General features: G+C 49.5%; 1 protein-coding gene across 2 annotated transcripts; it reads right to left on the reverse strand.

Moving 5' to 3' along the window:
- Positions 1–290: 290 nt before the first annotated feature.
- Klf10 (KLF transcription factor 10) lies at positions 291–7,463 on the reverse strand. Of its 2 annotated transcripts, none has more exons than XM_090339171.1 (4): positions 7,313–7,463; positions 4,074–4,307; positions 3,070–3,979; positions 291–1,979 (listed from the first exon to the last, which is right to left on the reverse strand). In XM_090339171.1, exons 1-4 carry the CDS (start codon positions 7,346–7,348, stop codon positions 1,720–1,722), a joined length of 1,440 nt encoding a protein of 479 aa, XP_090195297.1. In that variant the 5' UTR covers positions 7,349–7,463; the 3' UTR covers positions 291–1,719. The 2 variants fall into 2 exon arrangements, with proteins under 2 accessions (XP_090195297.1, XP_090195298.1); XM_090339172.1 differs by lacking the exon at positions 7,313–7,463 and adding an exon at positions 4,779–5,028.
- Between the last annotated feature and the right edge of the window lie 19,309 nt (positions 7,464–26,772).

Below are 26,772 nucleotides of genomic sequence, written 5' to 3' on the forward strand. Positions count from 1 at the left end.
TACAAGGTTTTGCTGAGGGCTGGAGCTCTACTTTAACCCCAAATTACTGAAATGTACACAAATGTTTAAAACTAAAAATGTGTTGATTTTCTAGAACGGCTAGTTCATGCATTTTAACTAAGATATAGCTAGCTGGCCTCATTTTTTAAGCTCTCAGCCTGATTCATGGGGAAAAAACATTCCCCATCCATACTCAATTTGAATGAGATTCTAGGAGAAATTCAGACACTATGGGATCATTGTCAAGGTCAGAGATTGAAAATGGTTAACAAATGCCACAAGCTAGTAAGTATACCAAAGAAAATTCTTTATTGTAAACAACATATAAAGTACAACAAAAGAAATATTGTGCAAATTGTAACTCACAAGGATTTTTTTCTAATTAAGGAAAACAACTTTTTACCAAGATTCCAAGTTTTGATGTCAGAAATCTATACCCAATACACAGAAAGATTTTAAATGGGAAAATACAATGGCATTTTTTTTACTATGTATTTTAAACAATTTTTAACCACGGTATAGATCATCTACTATACAACAGAACAGAACAGAAATGCTGTTAATTGAGAAAAGCCCCTGTGCTAGGCTGAAGATGTAGCTCAGTGGCAGAGAGCTTGCCTTGCAGCTGCAAGGTCTTCATGGGAGTTTCTTCAATGTTGGGGTGGTAAGGAGAATGTAACTCTCTATTTTCAAGTTGAAACACAAAGTAAATACTCTGTTAATTTCTCTACCTACCTCTACATCCCCCCAAAATTCATATAAATAAATAGGACATTTGTCCTTTTGTAAATAATGGTCACTAACTTTGTAAGTTAATAAAGCACGCATTTTAATCTTCATAATGTGAGGGTACTTTATGGATGACATAAGCCATCTTTTTCAAGGAGTTATCTAAAATTCTTGATATACCTTCTTTACAAAATGTATTTTCATTTGCAGAATTCTTTTCTCCTTAACAAAGTGCAGTGTATCTTAAGAGTCTACAGAAAACACATTGATATGCAATTTTCAAATCTACACAAGAAACTGCAGGCAAACTAAAAGTCCAAAGCATAATAAAATGCCTAAATAGTCATTTCTTAAACCTTCAAAACAAAAATGCAAAATGAAAATTGTAGCTGCACTTCAAAGCAGTTCACTTAGTAAGGATTCCAAATTCTTTGGCCTCTCCTTTATCAATGTACAGCCTTCAATTCCAAATATCAAAGTGTAAAAATGATAGTTCGAGATATATTTAGTAACTACATCCATGAAGTTGACTGCAAAGACTAGAAATAGTGAACAAGATAACTCTAGGAAAAGATGACAGCCTGTGTGATAATATCCGATGTCCTTCTCTGTACCACGACTTCTATGTTCTTGAAACCAGTGCTTGAGAATAGTCACATTGAAAATTGGTCTCAAGTATAAACAGCAAAAATAAAGTAACAGATGTGCACACATTCTAAACCTGTGCTATCTGTGACCTCACCTGAAACCTTCAAAAGATACTCAAAGGAATACAAGCCCTCATCTCTTATGTGGTAAAGGAAAACCTGCCCTATGGTGATGGGCCTGTGGCCAAAGCACTGGTCACGTGACCCGTGCTGGGCTCCACCTCAGGCCATAGGGCTCCACTCAGCCCCACTGGAGGGCCACAGACTTGCCAAGGAAGCATTCTGACCCCACCAGTGCTTCCCGGCTGCGACTAAAGTTAGTTCTCATTCTTCACCTCATCTGTCACTGGGTGGGTGCAGGGACTGGAGGCAGAGCAATGTCATTTAACTTGCTCACTTCCATCTGCCAGTTTGGGAGCTTCTTGGCTGACAGGTGGCGCCGGGCATGCTTGGTCAGATGGTCACTTCTCATGAACCGCCGGTCGCACATGGGACAGGCAAATTTCTTCTCTCCTGTGTGGGTTCGCCGGTGTCTGGACAGTTCATCAGAACGGGCGAACCTCCTTTCACAACCTTTCCAGCTACAGCTAAAAGGCTTCTCTCCTGGAACAGAGAAATTCAGGTTATTGTTATTATATGAGCTATTACTAAATGATTATGCGTATTGTTCCACTTTGTATTTTCACTTCATCACATTTAAGATACTCGTCTGGAAAGCTAAGGCTAAAAAGGCTATTTGGCTTCAAGTAGTCTAATAATTTTCAAGATCCTTTGACTAAACTACTCAGGCACATGAACAGCTATCACGTGAAACAAAAATGAAAGTCCAAGCCAGGAGCCAATGGCTCACACCTGTACTCCTAGCTAAACAGGAGGCTGAGATCTGAGGATTGCAGTTCAAAGCCAGACTGGGCACGAAAAAGCCTGTAAGTGAAGGCTCTTATTTCCAATTAACTACCAGAATACTGTAAGTGGGGCTGTAGCTCAAGTGGTAGAATGATAGCCTTGAGCTGAAGAACTCAGGGCCAGCACTCAGGTGGAGTTCAAGCCCCATGACCAACAAAAAAAAAGGGGGGGAGGGAGAAAGAAAGTCCATGGGCTGAGAGTATGACCTAGTGATAGAGTGCTTGCCTAGCATGCACCAAACCCTAGGTTCAATTCCTTGGTACCATATACACAGAAAAAGCCAGAAGTGGTACTGTGGCTCAAGGGTAGAGAAAGCTCAAGGACAGTGTAGGCCCTGAGTTCAAGCCCCATGACTGGCAGGGAAGCAAGGAAGGGGGGGAAGGAAAGAAGGTAAGTCTACAGAATGTCTTTTAGGGGTGCTGAGCACGCCTGTAATCCTAGCTACTCAGGAGGCTGAGATCTCAAGATCGAGGTTCAAAACCAGCCCGGGCACAAAAAGACCATGAGACTCTTTTCCCCATTTAATCACTAGAAAACAGGAAGAGGGGCTGTGGTTCCTGGGGTAGAGTGGTAGCCTTGAGCTGAAGAGCTCAGGGACAGTGCCCAGGCCGAGAGTTCAAGCCCCATGACCCACCAAAAAAAAAAAAAAAAAAAAATGTCTTTCAAGGGAACTTGCTCTGCTCTGGTAAGTTATTGCCCATTGATATGCAAGTTCTTTCTTAGCAAGCTTGCCTTGTCCATGTGATCCACACTTGTTCTAAAGACACAGAAAGCAAGCGCTCCATACCTGTGTGTGTCCTCATGTGGGCCTTCAGGTGGGAACTTTTAAAGTAGGTCTTGCCGCACCCTGGGTGGCTGCAGATGTGACTTCTTACTCTGGAGGAATCGATCTGAGGAGTGACTTTTGCTGCCGAGGGGGGAAACCCCGGGGCAGGAGCAATGGGAGAGAGTCTGGTGCCGTTGGGGCTCAGCACTGGAGGCTTTGGGCTTGGCACAACTGTCTGAGGGACGACAAACATGACAGCGCCTTTGGGCACCTGAGTGCCCATGAAGACCACAGGTGGGCAGACTGCCGGCGGCTGGCTGGGTGGAGTGCTGGGAACAACTGTGGTCACAACAGGGTTGTTTGCAGGAAGAGGAACCATCTGGCAGATGACAGGCAGAGGCGACATTCCCCCTGTGGGCACTGTGGGTGGAGATACCAACACAGACTTCTGCTGTGGGGATGCAGGGGCGGGCTGAGACCGACAGATGACAGTCTCTGAGGAAGGCACAGAAAAGTCATAGAGTGGCACACTTGCTTTCTCATCGGCATCTGCCACTGCACTTCGCTCACATTTGGACCTGTTTGGTGACACGGCCGCACAGGGAATGTTTTTCCTTGCAGCTTCCACATTTAGGTGGGTTCTTCTTCTAAAAGAATTGTCCTGGTAATTGAGGATGCCGGCTGCTTTCACCGGGCAGGATTGGTGGTTACATAGCTGGGCATCAGCTGTATGTCGAATCACACTTGTTGCCTGAGCCTTGGGGGGTTTAGGGGCAGATACAGGGTTCTGTTCCTCTTTGAAAGGTACAGGAATGGAAGGCTTGGACGTGTCTGAGAATGACTTGAAATGTCCAGTAGGTGGCGCTGGTGCCATCAAATTAGACACTTGAGAGGGCTCAAAGTCAGAGGGGCTGTAAGGTGGAGTCAAACACTAAAGAAGAGAAATGCATATGAGAAATTTTGTAGTTCATTATGTAAAGCGTAATAAACGGTACAATTTGCACCCACTTAAGAAGAACACTTACAAATGCTGGGATGGCATGGAAGTCAGGTGTGCCTGGAAGCAGACTCTCCTCCTCTGAGGTGTCAGAGGCTGGGGTAACAGGTCTGTTTTCCAGGTATTTCTTAAAGCCAGACTTCCAACTGCAGCTCATAGACATAAGGGCCTCTACAGCTTCAAAATCACTTTTCTCTGTCGTCTTGTTCCAAGAATACATACTCTCTTTTGGCCTTTCTGAAATCACTTCCATTCTCTCTTCCTATAAAAAGATGAAAGAAAGCTATCAGCACACTTCTCATCATACACAAAAGAATATATTTTCTTTAAAAACAAAACACTTGTAATCTTTCCAAGTTAAAATTCATTCTTTTCACTTGTCAGGTGACCCAGAGTTCATGGTACTAATTACCACACTCCCCCCACCCCCATTTAATTTGGTGAACACTGATTTCCTTGCAATGCAGAGAGGGATACTTTATTCACATTAGAAGGTCCAAGTATAATGTTCTCAATATATCTGTGACCCCAGTAAAGTAATACTTGCTGAGAAATAAAAATGTGTTTCAGTCTTTCTGGAGGAGCCACTTGAGACTGAGGTCAGGCAAAATTAAGAAAGAATTCTGCAGAAAATAGTGGTGCTAACAAATTTGTGTGTGCATGCCGGTCCTGGGGCTTGAACTTAGGGCTGAGGCGCTGTCCATTTTTCTTTTGCTCAAGGATTGTACTCTACCTCTTGAGCCACAGGTCCAGATTTTTTTGCTGGTTAGTTGGAGATAAAGAGTCTTAGAGACTTGCCTAGGTGGATTTAGGATCCTGATCCTCAGATTTTAGCCTCCAGAATAGCTATAATTAGACATGAGCCATTAGCACCCTACCCAGCAGGGATTTTGTTAAGTCCAGTATTTCTTACACAATAGCCTGCTGATATGGGTTTGATTTTGGAAGTCAAACCCCTGTGAATAGTTCTGAGATTAAAAAAAAAAATTAAAGAATCCTCAGGAGTTCCTATTTGAAAGCTAAAATTCTTTGACAACTTGATTACCTAGGTCAAGACAAGAAAAATACAAAGTTTATTTTGCCAAGTTTCATCTTAGGTCTGTATACTCCTTTGCTGGGTCTTTAACATAATGGCTTGATAGTCAATAAAACTAGAAATTGGAGTCAGAAAATGTAACTGTACTTGAGCAATTTGCAGGAACCAAAACAGAAACTATTTTAATTTCTTTAAAAGGCCCCAATCGACCAACTCTTCTATTTTTCAGAGATTGTGTAAGAATACCAAGACTCATTACTGTACAATTTATACTGCATTTACTTATTCTTGAAGCCTGGACTAAAAATGATCTGTCAGAGATCCTTAAAAAAAAAAAAAGCCAGGAGGACGATGGAACTATCACTAACAATGCAATTGCATAATCGCGCGCGCCTTTTATGTAAGCTGCAGCAGACACAACGCATGCCTGTGTGATAGCTTCCCCAGACACGAACGCAAAGAAAGGGAAAGAAAGGCAGGCCGGGGAGAGAGCGCGTGAGCCGGGAAGGGCCAGGAAGGGAAACTGGGCGGGGAGGAAAGGGAGCAGGGCGGTCGGCAGGAAAGGGAAGCGCGGGCAGAGGAGGCAGACGAAGGGGGGTGGGGGCCGAGGCGGACGGCGGGGGAGATCCTCGCTGGCCGAGACCAACCGCTGGGGCCGCCCTATCCTCAATGAGGCCGGCGGGTGACTCACTGGGAACATTCCTCGCCGCGCGCACGTCCCCGCGCCACGGCCCGCGCCATTGGCCAGCCCGCCGGCGGCCCGCACTCTGATTGGCTGCGCGGATCGGGGCGGGGGCGGGGGGAGGGGGCGAGGCATGTGAACAAAGCGTGATCAGCGGCTGCCCAGGGCCGCGCAGGAAACGTGAACTGGGAATTGCCGCGCCGTCACCTTTCCCCTACTTCCTGAGCCCAGGCGCCCCCACACCCCCGCCCCGCCGGGGAGGGGCCATGAGGAGGGCGGGGCGGCGCTGGAGGCGCCCGCCCCTGCCAGCTCCTCCGAGCCGCCGTTCCCTTAGGAACCGACAGCGGGGCTGGGCCTCGCTCCCGCCCCAGGCGGAGGCCGGGGCTGGGTCACCCGGGGACGAGGAGCTCCCCGGGCGCACCCGCTTCTGGCCCATCCCAGGACTCCGCCTCGGCGGCGGGAGGTGGAGCTGGGTTCCCGCGGAAGCCCGGCCGCCGCCCTCCTCCCGCCTGCAGACCCCGGGGACCCGGCCGAGCCTCGGTGCTTCCCGCCCACGCGGCGCGCGGGAATCTCCGACCCCCCCCCCGCCCCGCAGACGCGGCGCCCCCTCCCCGCGGCTTCCGGCAGCCAGGGCCGCCGCCGTCTCCGCGGGTTCCCAGACGTGCAGCCCCCACAGGCTCGAGCTCCAGACGCACAGCCCCCTGAGCCCGCGGCTCCCGCCTAGACATGCGGGCGGCCCCCGCGTCTCGCGGTGCCGGTTTCCCCGCCCACCTTCCTCCCACCCAGCCGCTGGATCTCGCTTCCCACTCCCCTATCCTGGCCCCCGAGGCGGGTCCCTGCCCCCTCCGGAGAGTCGTCAGAGGGTGGCCACCTGCCTCCGCCGGGGATGACTCCAGACGTCTGCGGGGTACCTCCACACCCCCCTTTCGCCTGGCGGCTGCGAGGCCCGCGTGCCATCCCCCGCACCGACGTCGAGCCCCCTCCCCCAGTCCCGGGCCACCAGCTCGGCGGAGGGCTAGCTCGGCGGTCCTCCGCTGGCCGCCCCCGTCCCGCAAGTCTGCTCAGCCCCCAGCGATGCGTCCCCAAGCTCTGAGCAGCCCCCTGCCTCCCCGGGGCGCAGTCCTGAACCAGACCGGCATCGTCCCCCAGTGCCAGGTGCAGGGTGCGCCCCCTCCTCTTCCACACCTCCCACCAACCTCACAGCCAGAGTAGCGGCCCCCTGTCACTCCTCCCCCCACCACGGTCCCCGACTCCCTCACTTGTTTCTTGAGATTTCCCCTGGGGGGGCTGCCGCTTCCCCTTCTCGCTACCCCTCGGAGCAAGATCCCTCTCTGCCGTCTCCAGGTCTTGGTCCTCCAGCCCCTCCGAGCCGAGGTGCAGCCTGCAGGCGTGGAGCCCCTCGATTCCCCCTCCCTCCCTCCCCCCCCCCCCCGGCTCCTGACTCCGCTGCAGCCTGGGTTCCCCGGCGTGGCTGCTGTCAGAGTTCGCGTCCTCCGGCTAGCTCCAGGCACCGCCACACAGAGGACCAGGGCATCCTCGGGCGACTCACCGCAGCTTGTTGGAGAGAAGCGCCGAAGTTGAGCATGGCAGGCTGCCTGGCCGCTGCAGAGAGCGAGCTGACTGGCTGCGGGCTTCCGGGCCACCGACGGGCGCACCGAGACACTCGACGCCACTCCCGCCGCTACCGCGCACCGCGCCGTCTGCCCCCTCCCCATTCAGGTAGCCGCTCAGCCAGCCCCGCGCCGCGGGCGGGGGCGGGGGCGGAGCCTGCGGCCGGCCAATCAGTAGCAAAGGTGTGTGAAGCTCCAGCCAATGGGCTTTAAGGGCCACGCGTGATCAGCGGCTGCCCGGCAGCGTGAAGCTGTGTCAGTGGAGCGTGTACACAACCCCCGTTAGCGTGTTCCCTGGGTCTTGTCGGGGGGAACTCCCGCGGCCACCTGACTCGGTGACGCCTGTCGCCCACCCCTCGCCTTTGGTTCCCCTCCCAGACCTAGAAGGGCGGCGCCACCGGAGGGGTTCAAATGGGGAGGCGCGGCGTCCCGGCACTGCGGCGGGCCGGCCCCACGTGGGGGGGTGGGGTGGGATGCCCGCCCCGCCCCGCCTCGTCCCCTTCCCGCGGGGCCCCACCATCCCCGCCCGCCACGGGCGGGACGCCCAGCCAGCGGGCGGGGGAGGCGGCAGCTGCTAGCCAAGGAGCCCTCGCCAAAAGATCTGCACTGGGAACGCCGTCCTTGTAACGCGTCTGGCGAGGACGCACGGGCGGGCGGCCGATCAGAGCTGCATTTCTTCGCGTTCGCTGGGCTTGGCCTTGCGGAGCGGCGAGGAGCACCGGGGCGGGAAGGGGGGCGGGGAGCTCCGCCACGGCACCGACACCTGCTCGCGCAACCTGCCTCTCCCCCCCCCCCCCCGCCCACGCCGCCGGCGCGCCCTCCCCATCTGCGGCCCTGGCAGCCTCACCCGCCTCTTCCCGCCCCGCCCATCCTCCTCCCGGGCTGCGGAGAGGCTGGTGTGGGGACTGCAGGGAGCCCCAGCGGCGGCTGGGCCATGGCCTGGCGCCGCGCTCCGGGTAGATCTCAGCTCTTACCCTTTCTGGCTCTGCCACTTGACTGCGGAATCGAGTTTGAGCTCAATGTCGTGAAAAGTTTAAATTGCGGTCGACGTGCTGTTTCAGAGGAAGACCTGACCTCCCATACTTCCTCTCTCCCTCCCTCCTCTCCCCCATCCTTGAGACCCAGAGCTCCCTGCCTGTGGGAATGGAGTGAAATCAGGACTTGTGGGGTCTCCAGCCTCACGTTCTGGCCGGCCCACCTGAAGTGGGATGTCTGTCCAGCTCAAAGCCACCGTTCCACCTATACTCCACGCGGTGGCCGGTCGCAGGCCAGTTTCGCTTCTGAAAGGAAAACTGCTGCAGCCTCGGCTGGGGCCTCCTGGTGGGAGAGGCCTAGGTTCTTGCTTGGGAACCCCAGTTCCCCTTTTGGCATTTTTGCTCTCGTGCTGTGATAGCAAGTCCTAAGGCACACTAAAGACTTTTATCTCCTGCGGGTGGGCCCATCCTGAGGCAAGTCTTTGCCCTTGCTGTCTCTCGTTCCCTGGACTAAGTGAGAGCTAATAATGTACAAATTCTTTTTTTTTTTTTTTGCCAGTCCTGGGCTTGAGCTCAGGGCCTGAGCACTGTCCTTGGACTTTTTTTTTTTTTCAAGGCTAGAGCTCTACCACTTGAGCCTCAGCACCACTTCTGGCTTTTTTCTATGTATGTGGTGCCGAGGAATCGAACCCGGGTCTTCATGCATGCTAGGCAAGCACTTTAACCACTAGGCCAAACTCCCGGCCCTACAAATTCTTATAACCATGTAATACCTCCTTCTGGTATACCTAAAGCCCAGGCCAGCCAAAAACAATAGTAATAATACTAATACCACTATTGGCCAGGGCCAGAGAGGCCTTGGGTAGGGGCAGGAGTTGCTGAGGACTGAATGGCCTCCTGTCACTGCCAGTTCTGAATCTGCTGGAGGGGTGCCAGCTCAGCAGTCCAGGCAGCTCTTCCTGCTTTCCTCCACCCCAGGCTCCTGCTTCTGTCTGCAGGGGTGTCCCTCCCTGCAGGCTTCCTTCCGACTGGGCTGTTCCATCCTGTTGATCTGAGCCGGAGGGGCCTGAGCAGCTGGCCTGGGCACCTGCTGTAGGGCAGGAAGCTCCACTGTGTGCCCAGTGGCAGGCCTGCCTTCCTTCCTGCCGGGGAGCCACCCCCTAAAGTGGCTGGAGCTATATTCCCCAGGCCTGAACCCTGTGCCTCGCTCAGGAATGTGGGGCTTTGCTGGCATGGGGCCCCAGTGTGCGGAGTTGCAGGGTCTTCTGGGAGTGCTTTAAACCGGGAAAGGAATGAGAAGGATAGAAGGAATCTGGTAGCAGCAGCACAATTCCTAGAGATTCAGAGAAAGCTTTTGTCCTGGCATCTCTGACCCATTATCACCAGATCTAATATTGCTGTTTCTGTGATTTTTATTTGGATTCCTCCTCAGTGGCACAGCTTCCACTTTTTCTTCAAAGCCCAGGATCCACTTATTCCCCGGGGTCTCTGACTCCTTGACTCAGAACTATGTCCTTACTGCCTATTGCTACCCTTCAAATGTTGCTCTGAGTCAGTTTTTTGTTGTTGTTGTTTTGTTTTGTTTTTGTGCTTTAATACAGTCTCACATTGGATTGGCACTTGCTGTGTAGCATATAGTTGGCTTTAAATTTCCTGTTCTTTGGCTTCAGCCTGTCTAGTGCTGGGATTACAACAGGCCAGGCTGTCTTCTGCATTTTTTTTGACAAGTCCTGGGGCTTGAACTCAGGGCCTGGGCTCTATCCCTGAGCCTCTCTGCTCAAGGCCAGTGCTCTACTACTTGAGCCCCAGTGCCACTTCCAGCATTTTTTCTGTTTATGTGATACTGAAGAATCAAACCCAGGGTTTCATGCACACTAGGCAAACACTACCTATAAGCCCCATTCCCAGCGTATTCTGCTCTTAATGGATAAATTTGCAACCTCCACTGCCACTCCACTCCTTTGTTGTTTTTCCAACACTCAAACTCTTGGCTGAGACCAGAATGGCATTCTTAAAAGTTATGACACATCCCTAAAAAGACCCTGTTACAGGGGTCATCTCCTTATGTGTTAGCAGCCTGTCTCCAAGCATTCCCACATCCCTTCCAATGTCATCTGCAGTCTATATCCCTAGGTCTCACAGCTACAGCCAACAGTTTGCTGTTTCTCCAACATCTGGTACATTTTCATATCTCTGTCATATCCTTATTCAATAAACAAGGAGTTATTTGAGCTCTTTTTCATTTATTCACTCCAACAAATACTTATCAAATATCTAGTGCAAGGTTCCTGCTTGAGAAAAGCTGATATGGGGAGACAAAGACATACACTGTGTATGTATAGGAACACACACGTAAACACTCATACCACATAAAAGCATCACTAATGAACATTCCCTGCAATGCATAGATTGGTAACTGTTAGGGACCATGGGAGACACTTGCTCTGAGAAGTCTTTCTGTACGGGCATGCGTCCATGCATGTGTGTGTGTGTGTTTCTGTTTTTGTTTTGCCAGTCCTGAGGCTTGAACTTTGTGCATAGGCTTTGTCACTAAGCTTGGTCAGGGACTTCCCTGCCTGTGCTGCCTTCTAATCAAGATCCTCAGATTTCAGCCTCCTGAGTAGCTAGGATTACAGATATGAGCCACCAGTGCCCTGCTTCTGAGAACTATCCCCCTTCTCTCACCTCCTCCCCTCTCCACTCCCCCTTTTTCCCCCTCCTCTTTCTTCTTCTTTGTGGTGGTCATGGGGCTTGAACTTTGGGCCTGGGCACTGTCCCTGAGTTTTTCAGGCAGGTCAAAGCTATTGCTCCACCACTTGAGCCACAGAGCCATTTGGGGTTTTCTGGTGGTTAATTGGTGACAAGAATCTCACAGACTTTAGCACCTGTGCTGGCTTTGAACCAAAATCCTCATATCTCAGCCTCCTGAGTAGCTAGGATTACAGATGAGAGCCACCAGGACCCGGCTTCTCTCTCTTTTTTGCTTGAGGTCCTGAAGATTGAACTTAATGCTTCATGGTTTCAAATGCATTGAACCACGGAATTATACCCTTGGTATGATGAGAAGCTGATGGGAAGATTCAGGAAAATGCATGCAAAAACAAACAGGACAGAGTCCTGTCCAGGAAGGAGTGTGCGGGTGTAGGACATTGGGGCTGGAGGTGGGGAGGGGCTAGGGACAGGGGGATATGATAAGCTTACACAGTGATGTGGCACAACACAGCTACTGAGGATTTATAGACCGTAGGATGAGATTTTCTTCATTGTGCCAGGAGGAGGCCATAGTGTCTTGGAGGAAATATGCCAGGAGGAGGCCATAGTGTCTTGGAGGAAATATAATTTTTATCCTTGAAGGGCCCACTTAGCCTTCCTGGCTTTCAAGGTCTTGCTCCTTGCTCCATAGTTGAAGACTTCCTTGATAACTCCAGGCTGGATTCATTGCTTTCTGCTACCAGAGCAGAGAATGGCATACTTGCCATGCCTAATAGCATGTGGATAATAATAAATCTGCCCACACTCCACCTAGATCTGAGCTACTTTAAGACGTGGCCAGATCGTAATCATTCTGATGCAGGATTTGTTCTAAAGTAGGCATTCAGTATTTTTCCAACAGAGGAAATAAATTGTAGGTCGACTCCAAAGAGCCCCTTGAGTTACAAACTGAATGGTGGAAGTATGGGTTCTTCTGTGCCTTATCCTTAGCTTGTGTCACTGCATAGAAAGCTGTCATCTGGGACATAACACAAATGCTCTTGGGCATTGGTCAGCAGTACCTCTAAGAGATGCTGACCCTTTGCTGCTGCTGCTCCAGATGTTGTCTCACCCCCCCCCCCCCCCGCTTTGATTGGAATAAATAAAGGAAGGGGACAGGTGTGGTAGTCGACATTTAAAATACCAGCTAGGGGCTGGAGAGTTTGGCCTAGTGGTGGAGTGCTTGCCTAGCATGCACGAAGGCCTGGGTTCAATTCCTCAGTACCACATACTTAGAAAAAGCCGGAAGTGGTGCTAAGGCTCAAGTGGTAGAGCTCTAACCTTGAGAAAAATCCAAGGACAGTGCTCAGGCCCTGAGCTTAAGCCCAGGACTGGCAAAATAAATAAATAATACCAGCTAGCACTCAGGAGTCAGGATCATGAGTTGGAGGCTGGCAGTAGGCTTATCCCCATTGATCTCTAAAGTGGGAGAGTTGAGGGACTGAGGTACATAGTAGAGAACACCCAGTCTCAGGATAGGCTGAATGGTCTGGATCACAGATCTGAGATATAGTGTAAAGAATTTGAGATGTTAAGGGAGGAGCAAGTGAGGATTGTTCTAGGTTTCAGCAACACAGCACTGGGCTGGTTGCAGCTGCAGTGTGCTGGGTCTGCGGGGACTGACAGTTACCTTCTGCTGCCTGCTGCTCCAGGATGGAATCCAAGCCCCAAGCAGATGCAGAATAGTTAAATTTGGGTTATGGCTGCTGGGGGAATGGTGCCACTCCCTGATTCCTTTGGTTTGGAAGCCCACTATCTGTCTAGTTGCCAACGGGCCTGCAGGACTTGGTGCCTGCTGCCTTGCAGGTTTTTTTCATTCTTTCCTGTCTTCTCAGTGCACACAACTGTTTCGGGAACGTTTCGGCTTTCATGATTGTTGTGATATGGTGGCATTAGAGAAGAACCTAAATAACAGGATGGAAAATAGATTGGAAGGACAGGGAGTGGGGTTGCTTCAGATAATATGAGTCCTTTCCCCAAACTGAGGATGAGTAGTGTATGTCAGTTTGGTGCTTGCTTGGCTCTCCTGGGGTGCTGCTAGATATCTTCACACAAGTTCTGTCACCATGCTGGGGGGAAGCCCAGACCCAGTAGTTTTTAAAGCTCTCTAGGCAAACCCCTGCTCTAGATTCAGGGGACTTGGGGCTTGCCTCCAGGCACACCAGGGTGGTATAGGAAAGTCATCTGCCTACTTCTCCAATTTTCTTATAAAAATGAAAGAATTAGCTTGCAAGGTTATTTGGCCATAAGCAACACAATTGGTTTTTCTTTCTTTTTCTTTTTCTTGTCAGTCATGGGGCTTGAGCTCTGGGCCTGCTCAGTGACGCTGGACTCTTCAGCTCAAGGCCACAGCACCACTTCAAGTTTTCTGGTGGTTAACTGGAGATGAGAGTCTCATGCACTCTTGTGCCGAGGCTGGCTTTGAACTGTGATCCTCAGATCTGAGCTTCCTGAGTAGCTAGGATGACAGCCACCATTGTGCAGCAGCAGCACAATTGCTAAAGTGGTTTTCTAGCCCTGAAATTCTAAATATCTCAGGCTATGGTAAAATTCTAAGTATCTTAGCTCAGCTGGTAGAGAATTTGCCTAGCAAACATGAGGATCTGAGTTCAAACCCTAATATTTCCCAAAATAAAATTCTAAGAATCCATTCATGGCATTGAAAGTCAAGGTGAGGTTTGCAGAAAGCACGGTGACACACCTATAATCCCAGTACTCAAGACATTCCAGCAGCCTGTCTCTGGAGGCTCAGATGAGGATCATGGTTCAAGGCCCAGGCAGACAAATCTGTGACACTCTTATCTCTAACAGCAAAAAGCCAGAAATAGAGGTGTGGCTCAAATCATAAAGTGTTATCTTGAGCAGAAACATCTAAGAATCAAAGGTCCTAAATTCAAGCCAGAGGACTGGTACCAAACAAACAAAAACCAAACAAAACGGAGGTTTGGAGGAGTGGCTTAGGTAGTAGAATGCCAGCCAATGAGAGAAAGTATTAGTTTGTATCTCAGCTTGGGGGAGAAGGAGGCTGAGGTAGAAGGACAGGGAGTTTGACATTAGGAAATCAGCTTGGGCTACCTACACGTTGAGACCCTGTCTCAAAAGAAACAAACAACATAAACCAAAAAGGAGATTTGAATTCTGAAGTTTCTTTCTTTCTTTCTTTCTTTCTTTCTTTCTTTTTTTCTTTCTTTCTTTTTTTTGTGGGTCACAGAGCTTAAACTCTGGGCCTGGGCGTTGTTCCTGACCTCTTCAGCTCAGGGAAACCGACCTATCCTGGAGCCAAGCCCTATTTCCCATTTTCTAGAGGTTAATTGGAGATAAGAGTCTCAGGTCTTTTTGTGCCCAAGCTGACTTTGAACCTCAATCCTCAGATCTCAGCCTCCTGAGTAGCTAGGATTACAGGCATGAGCCGCTTCATCTGGCAACTATAGACTCATTTTTAAGAGTAAATCACATGCAATTTACTTTTCACTATACGTGTGTATGGTGTGTGTGTGTATATATCTTTTTGCAGTGTTGGAATTGAACCTGGGGCTTGTACATGCTCAACAAGGGCTCTACCACTGAGCTCATTTCTAGCACTCAGTATACATTTTCTGACAAGTCTGTATCTTATAACATCCTTCACTTTACTTAGACTTTTAAAGGCCTATGGAAAGACATATTTAAAGATCCCAAAGCCTGGCACTCCTCCTCTTCCTCCTTCTTCCTCTTCCTCTCCTTCTTCTCGTCTCCCCTGCTTCCCCTTCTCCTCCCCCTCCTCTCTCCTCTTTGCTGTCTCTGAATCAAGGATGGTGCTCTACCACTTAGCCACAGCTCCATTTCTAGCTTTTTGGTGGTCAGTTGGAGATGAGCATGTCATGGACCTTCCTGCCTGGGGTTGGCTTCGAAACAGGATCCTCAGATCTCAGCCTCCTGAGCAGCTCTGATTATAGTTATAAATCACTGACACCTGGCTCTAGGTTTCTTTTTAAATAATTAATAATTACAATTATTGAAGAATTTTTCTTTATGTCAAGAGGAAATTCACCTCCTCCTTTTAGTTTTCACCCCCTGGATGCCAGCTTTGCCATTTTGGAGTTCCTACTGCAAGCCCCCAAGAGGGAGCATGCATGTTTGCAAGCATGCATGCTCTCCCTAGACTGAAGGCCTTCCTAGAGCCGAGGGAGAAGCTGCTCACCTGACGTTGCACTTGCTGTGGAGAGAGGAGAAGGGCTTCCCTAGGCAGGTGCAGTATCATTTGAGCTACACCCTCAGCCTTGGGTTTGCGCATCTTACTTATGCTTCCATAGGCTGTGTACCTAGAACCAGAAGCTTCCGGGAATTGAGCACCAATTAGCAAAGTAAATTAGAGCCAATTAAATGATGGTTAAATGCAGGCCAACAAATTACTTGCAAAAAATGTTTGCATAATCCTCTTAAAGGAGGATTTTACACCGACACACCTGTGTAAAAGTTGCCTACACCTCCCAAGAATAAAGTGTCTTGTGTTTATAGTACACCCCCAAGGCCTGCAGAACTCCATTTTGCACTCTCCAGGTCCTGCAGGAGATGAGGTCTTTCAAGCAATTGAGTCTCATAGCCACCATCCAGCCATCTGCTCAGGTGTGCAGTGGCAGAGGCAAGGGGTTTAGGAGAACTTCTGTGGTGTGCAGGGGGAAGGCAGGTGGACAGTTCACAGAGCCATGAGGCAATTTCTTTTTTAATGGAAAGATGATTCTGAGATTGCAAGTTGAGGAGGCCTTTTCTTTGTCTTTCCTAATTTGCCTGAGAAGGAAACCAACATAAGAGAGTGACATGCAAGGTGGCACCCTCCTCTCCTGGTGAAGGGGGCTCAGGCCTACTGGAATTGTCCCTGTGGCCCAATGGTGTCACCCCTCCCCAAAGCCATATTGTCTTGTCCTTCTTAGAGGCCCATCTAAGCTCCCACACTCTCCAGCTCTGGGAAGCTATGGGCAAAGACTCAGAAAGGATTCAGAGAGAGCTGGTGTTACAACTCAACAGTAGAGCACTTGCCTGGCATGTGCCAAGGTCCGGAGTTCCATTTCCAGCAAGGGAGGGTAAGAGGTGTGGGGGTGTAGTCAGATCGGCAGTAAGACTGGGGCTACACTGAAGTACCTTCCTTCCCTTCTCCTTCTTTTGGTTGAGTTGGGGATAGAGCCTAAGAGCTTGTCCATGCTGGACAAGTACTAACACTGGAATATATCTCCAGTCTCCAGATCAGGTTTGTAAACCCTATTATTGGGTCCCACATGGAGGCATCTTTTCTGGGTTTCGGGATGCACTCCAAGTTTCCTAAGCACCAGGCATTCATGTACTGCAGGCATCCAGCCCTTTGATGCCAGCTCTTCTTCTGATAGAGACCAAAAAAAGGCGACTGTGTTGCTGAAAAGGCGCACACCTGTGAGAACAGTAGATGCCCCACCATGGCTGCTGTGTCTTCCCCTGGCACAGAGGAGGGAGCTGAGACACACCAGAAGACCTTTAACGTGAGAACTACAGCTGGTCCCTGAGCGGAGTGCAGGAGACTGGCCCTGCCCCAGGTCCTCAGGGGGTGTGCCCACCGGTCACGGCCACTCTGCCAGGCTGGCTCACTGTGTTCTCTTGACAGATGTCTTCACTTCTCACAACAGCCATGGCTACCACAAGGGCTCCTGATAGATCTTCAGAGCTTTTCTCTACACATCTTGAGTTCATAGTTGTGGGGTGGGGCCTGCACGTTCTCATATTTCTCAGTCAAGCGTAGACACTATTTTAGATTATTAGTGGGAGTGTTATGCTTAATATCTGGTAGAAAAAGGAAGCATTTGCCTTTATGGACTTAGACTCAATGATCAAACTGTAAGATATACCATGAGGATCTCTGGGACTTGAAGGCTGGCACTTGCTTTTAGTCACCTGGCAAATGTCTCTGAAGTACCTGTGGGCAGCTTAGCAGGGCTAGAGAGATGTCTTGAGTCGCTTCTCCCCACCCCGTCCTGCATGTCTTCCACTCTCATGTCTTTGTATCTGAGTAGGACCCAGCCTCGCATCAAGCCTGTGGAGTTTTCTAGGCATGAACTCAGAGCTTTTGTCCATCCACTGCTCCACTCGTTTTCTCATGCCCAACTTTCCCACACCTAGCGTGTACTAGATGTGTACTACGTGTGTGTATTAAGCACATGCTAAATAAATGCATGTAAGCAGGGCACTAGTGGCTCACACCTATAATCCTAGCTATTCAGGAAGCTGAGATCCGAGGATCGGGGCTTAAAGCCAGCCCAGGCAGGAGAGTCCCTGAGACTTAACTCCGATTAACCACCAAAAGCCCAGAAATGGAACTGTGATAGAGTGCTTAGCAAAAGAAGTTCAGGGCAGCATCCGTGCTCTGAGTTCAAGCTCCTGGATCTGTACACACACACACACGCACACGGCCTTTCCTCACTCATCATTTTCTCTTCCTTTTCTTTTTTTTTGCATCCTTTCCTTTTTTTCTTTGTGCCAATACTGGGGCTTAAAGTCAGGGCCTTGGTGTTCTCCCTGAGCTTTTTTGCCCAAGGCTAGCATTTTCCCTCGGAGTCACAGATCCACTTATTATCTCAGGGCATTTCTTGCCTCGGCTGGCTTTGAACCATGATCCTCAAATCTCAGCCTCTTGAATAGCCAAGATTGTAGACATGGGCAACCAAGTACCTGGCTTTGTCATGTTTTCTAGAGTCTCTCCTATGACATGCCAGGCCTGGTAGGAAGGCCATGAAAATGGGAAGAAGTGAGGAGTCAGGGGCACAGAATTTCAGGAGCTGCTCACTGCATGGCAGCACAGGGCCAGCCTCTGAGATGGAGGCCTCAGTAACCATGCTGCCCAGCCAGAGTCTCCTCTGCGTGTATGTGATCTACCTTCCCAGCTGGCCTCTCAAGCTCTATTCTGATCTTCCTGCCCCACCTTCACACACTTGACATCTAATTTAGTAATTCCCACAAGCTCGTTCTTGACCAGCTGCCTGGGGCACCCTGGAAGCACTTGTTTGAAATGTAAGCCAGGCGCGGTGGCTCACCCCTGTAATCCTAGCTTCTCAGGAGGCTGAGATCTGAGGATCACAACTCAAAGCCAGTCCAGGCACAAAAGTCCTGGCCTTGTGGCTCAAGTGGTACAATGCTAGCCTTGAGCTGAAGAGCTCAGGGACAATGCCCAGGCCCAGAATTCAAGCCCCACAACCAACATAATAATAATAATAATATGCAGCTTCCTCAGTCCTGCCACTGGAAACCAGTTGTTTGCAGGTAGAACTCAGTCATCTGCAAGCACTCTGAGTGGCTGGGCCTGGGACCACAGGATGGTCTTGTTAGTATTGAAAACTCTCACTGATCAAGAAGATGGAGAGGTAGGGTCAGGAGTTTGGCCTAGCATGCACAAAGACCAGGGTTCAATTCCTCAATACCACATACATAGAAACAAGCCGGAAGTGGTGCTGTGGTTCAAGTGGTAGAGCTCTAGCCTTGAGAAAAAGTCCAAGGACAGTGCTCAGGCCCTGAGCTCAAGCTCCATGACTGTCAGGAAGAAGGAGAAAAAGAAGAACAACAACAACAAGAGGGGGAGGGGGAAGAGGAGGAGGCGGCCACCACAGCCTTTCCCTGTGCTTCTGGGCCTTAGTGACAATTTGCAAGACTGACATGGAAGGCCCAGGAGGATGCAGTCTGCAGATGTGCACGCAGGAAGGCCTTGCTCAACTCGGCCTTCTATCTTAGCCGGCTCACTCTGGGCCCCCACACCCTCCTTCCATCCTTCCTCTTCTCTCCAGTCCCCTGCAGGTCCTCTGCATCAAGGAGCACAAGGAAGGTTCTGCCTGTGGCTTTGGCAGCTGTGGCCAAGTTTGCTTGGTGCTGGTGGAAGGAGGTGAGTGGGTAGGTGGGCGGGTCTGAGTGGCAGGGCAAACAAGACTTGTGGGAGCATCTATAAGGCCGGTCACCGCGACCTCTAAAGCAGGTGCCTGTCATTTTCACTTGCTTAACATGGTCCCAACCACGGATGCCCACACACTGGGGGTGTCAGATGCTTAGTCTGTTGGCGATGCTTTGAATGAGACAAATCAGATGTCTGAGTCACCAGGAAACCCGGTTTGTGTGGTGGGGCACACCTCTCATTTCTCAATCTAGTAGTCCCTTGGCAGTGGCAGCGTGAGAGTCCTCTGGCTGACTGTTCCCACCCAGCTCAGGAGCTCAGGACTGCACTCGCCTCTGCTCGATTAGCTCGTTCCAGAAAAGGTCAGGCAGGAAGGCACAGAACCCAAAGTCCAATTCAGAAGGCATTCTGGGGTAATGTCAGTACCCAGGTCACTGTGCCCATATCCCTGTAGGGCTGGATGAGGGCTTCCACTAGCAGACTGTTCGAGATGAATTACTCACAATGTGGATTTTTGCTTGTCAGGATGGGGACGGAGGTTCCAAGGGCCTGTGTGCTTTGCTAGCACTTATTCAGCTTGTTAAAACAGAAGCCAGGTCTTTTCATCAATTCTTAAGGCTGGCCGCTGGCGGCTCACACCTGTAATCCGAGGATCTTGATTTGAAGCCAGCCTGAGCAGGAAAGTCCATGATACCCTTCTCTCCAGTTAGCCACCAAAGAACTGGAAATGGAGCAGTGACTTAAGTGGTAAAGTGCCAGTCCTGAGAGGAAAAAGCTAAGGATCCTGAGTTCAAGCCCCGGTACTGCGGTTTGCACATACACCACACACACACACACACACACACACATACACACACACACACACTCCACAATTCCCAAGCAATGCATACCTGTCCTACATAAATCTGAGCCCTTGACCTGCAGTGTTATTTCTTGACTGCAGAGGGTACCCTGCCTCCCCAGCCCCCCTTTTCCTTGACCCTGATGTGTGTTCTGTCAGCTTGGCTGAGATGGCATTGCCTTACCCAGAGCCCCTTCCCTGGAAGATTCCAGGTTAGAAATGGCCAAAAGAGAACTCATATGAGATTCAGAAGAAAAGCTCAGCGGTGCCATTCTTGTGGAAAGGTGGGTGGGGTCAGGCACGCTAACAGTCTTCGGATCACTAGGTTCCTGCCTTCCTCATTCTCTGCCCCTCACCTCCAGTGCCTCTTCCTGTCAGTGCCAGGAACCTAGCCACCCCAGGCCCTCCTCAGATGCTGGGTGATGCTTCCACTGAGGCTCACACCACTCAGACCTCCCAGTCTGCAGTTCCTCCAGGGTGCACGGTGCTCAGCGGGTCACACTGGCTGCCTGCTGACTCCTCCAGCCTCCACTTCCTCCTGGGCCTTCACATCGTCCCTCCCCCCTCCCCCCAGGTTGTGTAAGATCTGACTCCAGTAAGAACTCAAAGGGGTTCCACTGACCTGATCCATCCATAGCTAATCAGGCAAAAGAAATCGAGAGTCAGGAAGTAACCTTCCATTTAAATCCAAAATGGTCTCCTGATCGTATAAGCTATTATTTATTAAAATGAATTCCAGGAAACGAGGTTTTTTTCTTTGTTGTTGTTTTTGTTTTCTTTTCTTGTTTGTTCATTTATCTGTCTTTGGGAGGGGAAGGGGGGCACAGAAACGGAGGGACAAAGGGTGAAAAATGCAGCAGTGGTTCTCACTAGATGCTATGTTGAAAATGAACTGTACAACTTATGGGTGGGGATGGGAAGGAAAAAGTGGGAACAAGGGAAGGGGTGACATTATTGAAAAAGAAATGTACTCCTTACCTGACTTTTGTAACCACTCTGTACATCACCTTTATAATGATCATTAAAAATAAATAAGTCTAAAGGAAAGCCTGTAGGATAGTAAGACTTGCAAACACTTCCAGAAGGTAATTGAAAAACACCACTCCCAAATTATCTGAGAGCAAACAGTACCTTGGGCAAAGGTAGTAATAGGCTTTTCCTTTCTTCTGCCTTCCGCTTTAAGCCAGTTATCCTCGTTTAAGCCACAACCTGAGCAACTGATAATGGCAGCCTGAGGGGCTTCTCCTGTGTCTGATCATCATCGTCCTGAGTCCAGTCTGCACCCTCTGCCTAGTATCATCAGTCATGGGTTCACAATGTGGCCCCATAAAAATATCTCTGGGAAGAAGCTGGTACAGTGGCTCATGCCTGTCTTATTCAGGAGGCTGAAATCTGAGAATCACGATTCTTAGTCAACCCAGGAAGGAAAGTTCATGGCACTCTTATCTCCAAAGAACCTTCAAAAAGCCAAAAGTGTTGGGGCTGGGAGTGTGGCTTAGTGGTAGAGTTCTTGCCTAGCATGTATGAAGTCCTGGGTTCGATTCCTTAGCTCCACATAAATAGAAAAAGCCAGAAGTGGTGTTGTGGCTCAAGTGGTAGAGTTCTATCTAGCCTTGAGCACAGAGAGGCTCAGGGACAACAATGCTCAGGCTCTGATTTCAAGCCCCAGGCCTGCCATGCACACGCACGCACACGTACGTACACACACACACACACACACACACACACACACACACACACACACTATAACTACTCTGAAGGTTGAGGATGGGAATATCATAGTTGAAGACCAGCCCAGGCAAAAGAAAGTTGGTCAATCCTAATTTCAACCAACAAGGTGGTAGGCGTGGTGGCACATACTTGTAAACTTCTGTTTGTGAAGAAGATTGAAGTCTGAAGTTGTCCAGGACAAGAAGCTAAAAAAAAAAAAACAAAAATAAGTCAATCAGAAGGACTGGAGATAGGGTTCAAGTGGTAGAGCAGAGTTCAACCCTCAGTACTATCAGAGGGAGAGGGGAGGTTTGGAGGGGATCCAGATGGAGGTGCTAGATTCTTCCTAGCTACTTGGCAAGTGAAGGCTAACAGGATCACAGTTTGAGGCCGGCCTGGGCAAGACCTATTTCAAAACAAACTGAAAGCAAAAGCCCAAGGCTTATGGTAGAGAGCTTGCCTAGTAAGCGCTAGACCCCAAGCACGGTACACAATATGAGCACCCTGTTGCTGATTTAGTCACCTTTGGATCCCTAGCAGCCAGCACAGCACCTGGCATGTAAAAACAACCAGTCAATATTTGTAAAATGACTGAATGAGCCATGTCAAGGTCACATCTACTTTGGAACTAGAACTTCTGTCTTTTAATCAGGCTAGACCTCGTTTGGAAGGTCAAGAACCAAGGACCAGATTATTACCCCCTTTGAAGCTCTAGAGCACAAGTTAGGTCTGTCAGCCATGGGCCAACCACCACTTCACTGAGGCCTCCAGCAGGATGCTTGGTCAATGTTGGCTGATCACAGATTGGCCAAGTTGAATAAATATGTAACAGAATGAGTCCTCCTCCTCCTGAACCCACGATCACTGTTCCTCTGTAGCACTTGAACCCTGAACCTGTCAAGACAATACTTCAGTGTACTTTCTCTTGAGGCATCCTCTGAGAGCCATCTAATATCATCGGGCCCACTGACATGTCCTTGGTATATTAGTTTATGAGGACACCTTTTTCAAAGAAAACCAATACTTTCAGTAGAAATGGAATTATACAGAAATGGCACCAAGTTAAAGTTCATCTAACATCAGCAACCTACAAATTAGAGACACAGAGACAGAGACAGAAAGAGAGGAAGAGAGGGAGGGAGAGGAAAAAGAATACACAAGAAAAGGCAAAATGATTTGTATGACACAATGGCCCTTTCAAATACAGATTGGGGGCCAGGCTCAAGTGGTAGAGCACCAGCCAATCAGCAAAAGCAGCAGATATCAAGTTTAAGATCTAGACTTGGACAAAAAAACCCAACAGAGTTTGATATGGACTCAGATGCTTCAGACAAGACTCCCCAGGCTCCTTCTCCCCGCCCTGTGCACAGGGCAGTTAGGAATGTGCAAGCCCTGTCCATGTCATTGAGCTGCGGGTTGCCTTGGTTTACCTGTAGAGCTTAGCTTGCCATAGCAATGAATCAGAGCCCTGGCAGCCTGTCAGGCAAGGCACAATGGGAGCCAGGCTGTGCTGGAGGGTGGTGGCTAGAGGCAACCATGTGGCTTACTGTTCCAGTTCTGCCACTTGCAAACAATATGACCTGGAACAAGTCTACATTTTGGAGCCCTCATTTGCTCATCTTGGAAGAGGTGGTGGTGGTTGTGGGGGTCATAGTTACAACTTGTGTGTACGTAGCTCATAGGGATTTGTGTGTGTGTGTGTGTGTGTGTGTGTGTGTGTGTGTGTGTGTGTGTGTGTGTGTTATACCAATAATAAGGCTTGTATTTAGGACCTGGGTGCTGTCCCTGAGTTTTTTCATGCAAGGCTGTCACTCTGCCACTTGAGTCACAGCTTCACTGCTGGTTTTTTGCTGGTTAGTTGGAGCAGGAGTCTCATAGACTTTCTTGCCTGGGCTGGCTTTGAACCTGGATCCTCAGATCTCAGCCTCTTGAGTAGCTAGGATCACAGGCATGAGCTACATATGGTGTGTGGCCCCACAAGGGTATTGAGAACATCAAGGGCAGGCCTGCTCTGTTCACCATGGCCATTGCTGTGCTTGTGGAGAGGGGACCCACACCGGACCCAACCCCCCAAGACTCTTCATGTGCTGCTCAAGTACAGACTGCTCCACAGCCTGCATAGCAGTTCACACACAGTTGGGTGCTTGTTGAATGAATGTGAGCACCGATATCTCACTCCCCCATGGAGGCAGGGGGAGGGAAGAGGACTGATATCAGGAAGGGGGCATGCAAGGGGCTGCAGAATGAAGATGAGAGTCTGGATCATACGGTTCATGTGTTTTAATTGTTTACTTGTATGCTGGATCCTCTATGGGATATTTTCAACATCAAATGAATAAGATTTGTAGCAGAGCAAGTACTTAATATTCATAAGGCCCTGGGTTCAATCCCCCATGCCAAAAAAGAAAAAAGAGAAGAATGAAAAGGAGAAGAAAAAAAACATTGTGAAACCTTTCAAGCATAGGAAAAATGTTATTTGCTTCTTGCTGTTATTTTTCTTTCACAGTGACCCTGAGCTAGGGAATCTCACTGACCCATAAAAACCTGCTTCTTTATCAGGCATGGCTCAAGATGGAGGACTATGTAGTAAGAGGGTAAATCAAGCCAGGCACCCACGCCTGTAATCCTAGCTACTCAGGAGGCTAACAGCTGAGGATTGCAATTCAAAGCCAGCCCTGGCAGAGAAGTCCATGAGACTCTTATCTCTAACTACCAGAAAATCAGAAACTTAACTAGGGCCTAACATGGTAAAGAGCTAGCCTTGAGGACAAAAGCTCAGGGACCATGCCCAGGGTCTAAGTTCAAGCCCTGGGACAAAAAATAAATAAATAAAATTAGAAATCACCACTTAGGGACATGGCAATGTGACTCAAGTGGCAGAGCACTAGCCTTGAGCTGAAGAACTCAGGGACAGCGCCCAGGCCCAGAGTTCAAGCCCCATGACACACACACACACACACACACACACACACACACACACACACACAAATTAGTATTACTGGGGTTTGAACTTAGAGGCTTGTACTTGCTATACTGGTGTTCTACCACTTGAGCTATGTTTTCAGTCCTTTTATGCTTTCATTATTTTTTTAACAGGGTTTATTTTTTGCACAGGGGAGTTTGGACCATGATCCTTCTATTAATGATCATTGATAAATGAAATTTCGCATCTTTGCAGGGTTTTCTAGATGATCAGTACTAGTGTATCAGAGGTAAAGAAACATTTTTTTGTGAGACTATCTGTGGGCTTCTAGGAATCTTATATTCTCATGTCCATGATTTATTGTAATGCTACTTAACGCGTTTTCTCTAAAGGTTACAGGGATCCCCGAGTTGATGCCACTCTCCAGAGATAGCTAGATATGACTCCTAACTCTGTGCTCATGGACCTCAATTCAAGTCCCAGGATCTGTACCCAAACAGGGCCTAATTTCCAGAATTCCCAGATTGCATGAAGGTGCTCATGTAGGTAGAAATGTTTCATTACTATCCAATTTATATTCTGTAGTAACTCTGAGAATTATTTCATTGGGAAGGTCATTTGATCCTAATGGCTACATTGTTGAGGCAGTAGGCTATCTCAAAGACACAGAGTGCATGTGTGCAAAGCACGGGTCCCTATGAAGCAGAGCTCAAAGGCTGGGCCTTTGGATCCAGAGTGCTGGGAGCTCATGAATGAATGCATCCATTTGTGGATTCACAGCCTAATAGGCTACAGGAAGGTGGTGGAACCTTCAGGTGGAGCCTGATCAGAGGAAGCAGGTCATTGTGGAGTGTGCCCTTGAAGGGTGTTTGTCTCTGCCTGCTCCCTTCACTACGTGGTCACTATGAGATGAGTAGCCTCATTTGCCACACTCACCTGCCACCATAATGCCTTATCCTAAGTCCCAAAGGCCTCTGAAACTGGCAGCCAAAATAAACCTTTCTTCCTTTAAGCTCACTTCCCAGGGGTCTGGTCACAGTGATGGAGAGCTGACCGCCACGGTGCTTGAATCAAGGACTGAAGGAGTTAGTGGGGAAGCAGGCAGAAGAGGTGAGTGTGGAGGCAGTGGACTGTGCCTCCGGGACCACAAGTACTCCTGTGGTTGGACACTATGAGGGTAAGGGAAGCCACACAGGCCAGGCAAGCCCTTGTGAGAGGGTGTGTGTGTGTGTGTGTTCATTATAAAAAACAGAAGGATGTTCTGAACATGGATGTGTACAATGAGCAGACATCAAGCAGCTGAGCATGCAGATGGTAGGTGGAAGAGTGTAGTCATTAACTGATCTGCAGCACCAGCTGGGATTGTCTGAGGGGAGAGCTGTACCTTAGGCTCCCAGACATAAGAAGTCTGAGAAGAAGCCAGGCTTAGGTAGCTCACACCTGTAATCCTCTCTACTATGGAGATTGAGATCTGAGGATCATGGTTCAAAGCCAGCCCAGGCACTAAAGTCCGTAAAACTCTTATCTCCAGTTAACCACTGGAAAAATGGAAGTGGCGCTGTGGCTCAAGGGGTAGGGCAGTAGCCTTCAGCTGAAGAGTTCAGGGACAATGCCCAGGCCCAGAGTTCAAGCCCCACTACTGACCTCTGAAGCCAGGGCCTGTGGCTCATGCACATAATCACAGCTACTCAGTGTAAGGTCGGCCAGAAGGAAACTCCATGCAGTTCAGGAGAAGAGGATGTATTGTGTGAGGAGAGAGCAAACCTCTTTGGTGCAGCAAGAGGCTTATGGTAGGAAATGAGATTATATAGGGGGAGGGGTGTGGCCACAGGGGAAGTGGATGTGATCTCAGAGGATGAGGAAATGCCTTAGACTGGGGGACCTCCCACTGCCCCCAGCCATGCCAGTTGCCAGGGTTACGGGTGCTGGGTGGGTGGAGGGGGGGTGTTGGGGGGGGGAGGAAATCCAAGGGGAGAAGTCATTTCTTTCAGGCGGAGCTGAGTTCTGAGGAATCCTAGTTCAAAGCCAGCTTGGGGAGGAAAGACTGTAAGACTTGTATCTTTAGTTAAGCATCAGAAAGGTGGAAGTGGAGCTGTAGCTTAACTGATAGAGTGTCAGCCTTGAATGAAAAAGTTAAGGGACAGTGCCCAGGCCCTGAGTTCAACCCTAGTATTGGCATTAAAAGAAAAAAGACTGGGCCAGGAGTTTGGCCTAGTGGTAGAGTGCTTGCCTAGCAAGACTACCATAAACTCTCAATAATTCTGATCCCTAGTTCAAGATGTGCAGACTGGTTTATTTTATTTTTATTTTTGTCAATTGTG

This window comes from Megascapheus bottae, chromosome 9 (genome assembly GCF_031878675.1).
Source record: "Megascapheus bottae isolate mThoBot1 chromosome 9, mThoBot2.hap1, whole genome shotgun sequence".
Classification (NCBI taxonomy): Eukaryota; Metazoa; Chordata; class Mammalia; order Rodentia; family Geomyidae; genus Megascapheus; species Megascapheus bottae.

Coding starts and splice junctions, on each gene's coding strand:
- Klf10 (XM_090339171.1), bottom strand. CDS start 7,348: ATGCTCAACTTCGGCGCTTCTCTCCAACAAGCTGCG. Junction 4,308..7,312: donor CTTCTCTCCAACAAGCTGCG/GTGAGTCGCCCG, acceptor ATCTTTTTATAG/GAAGAGAGAATGGAAGTGAT. Junction 3,980..4,073: donor TCCATGCCATCCCAGCATTT/GTAAGTGTTCTT, acceptor TCTCTTCTTTAG/TGTTTGACTCCACCTTACAG.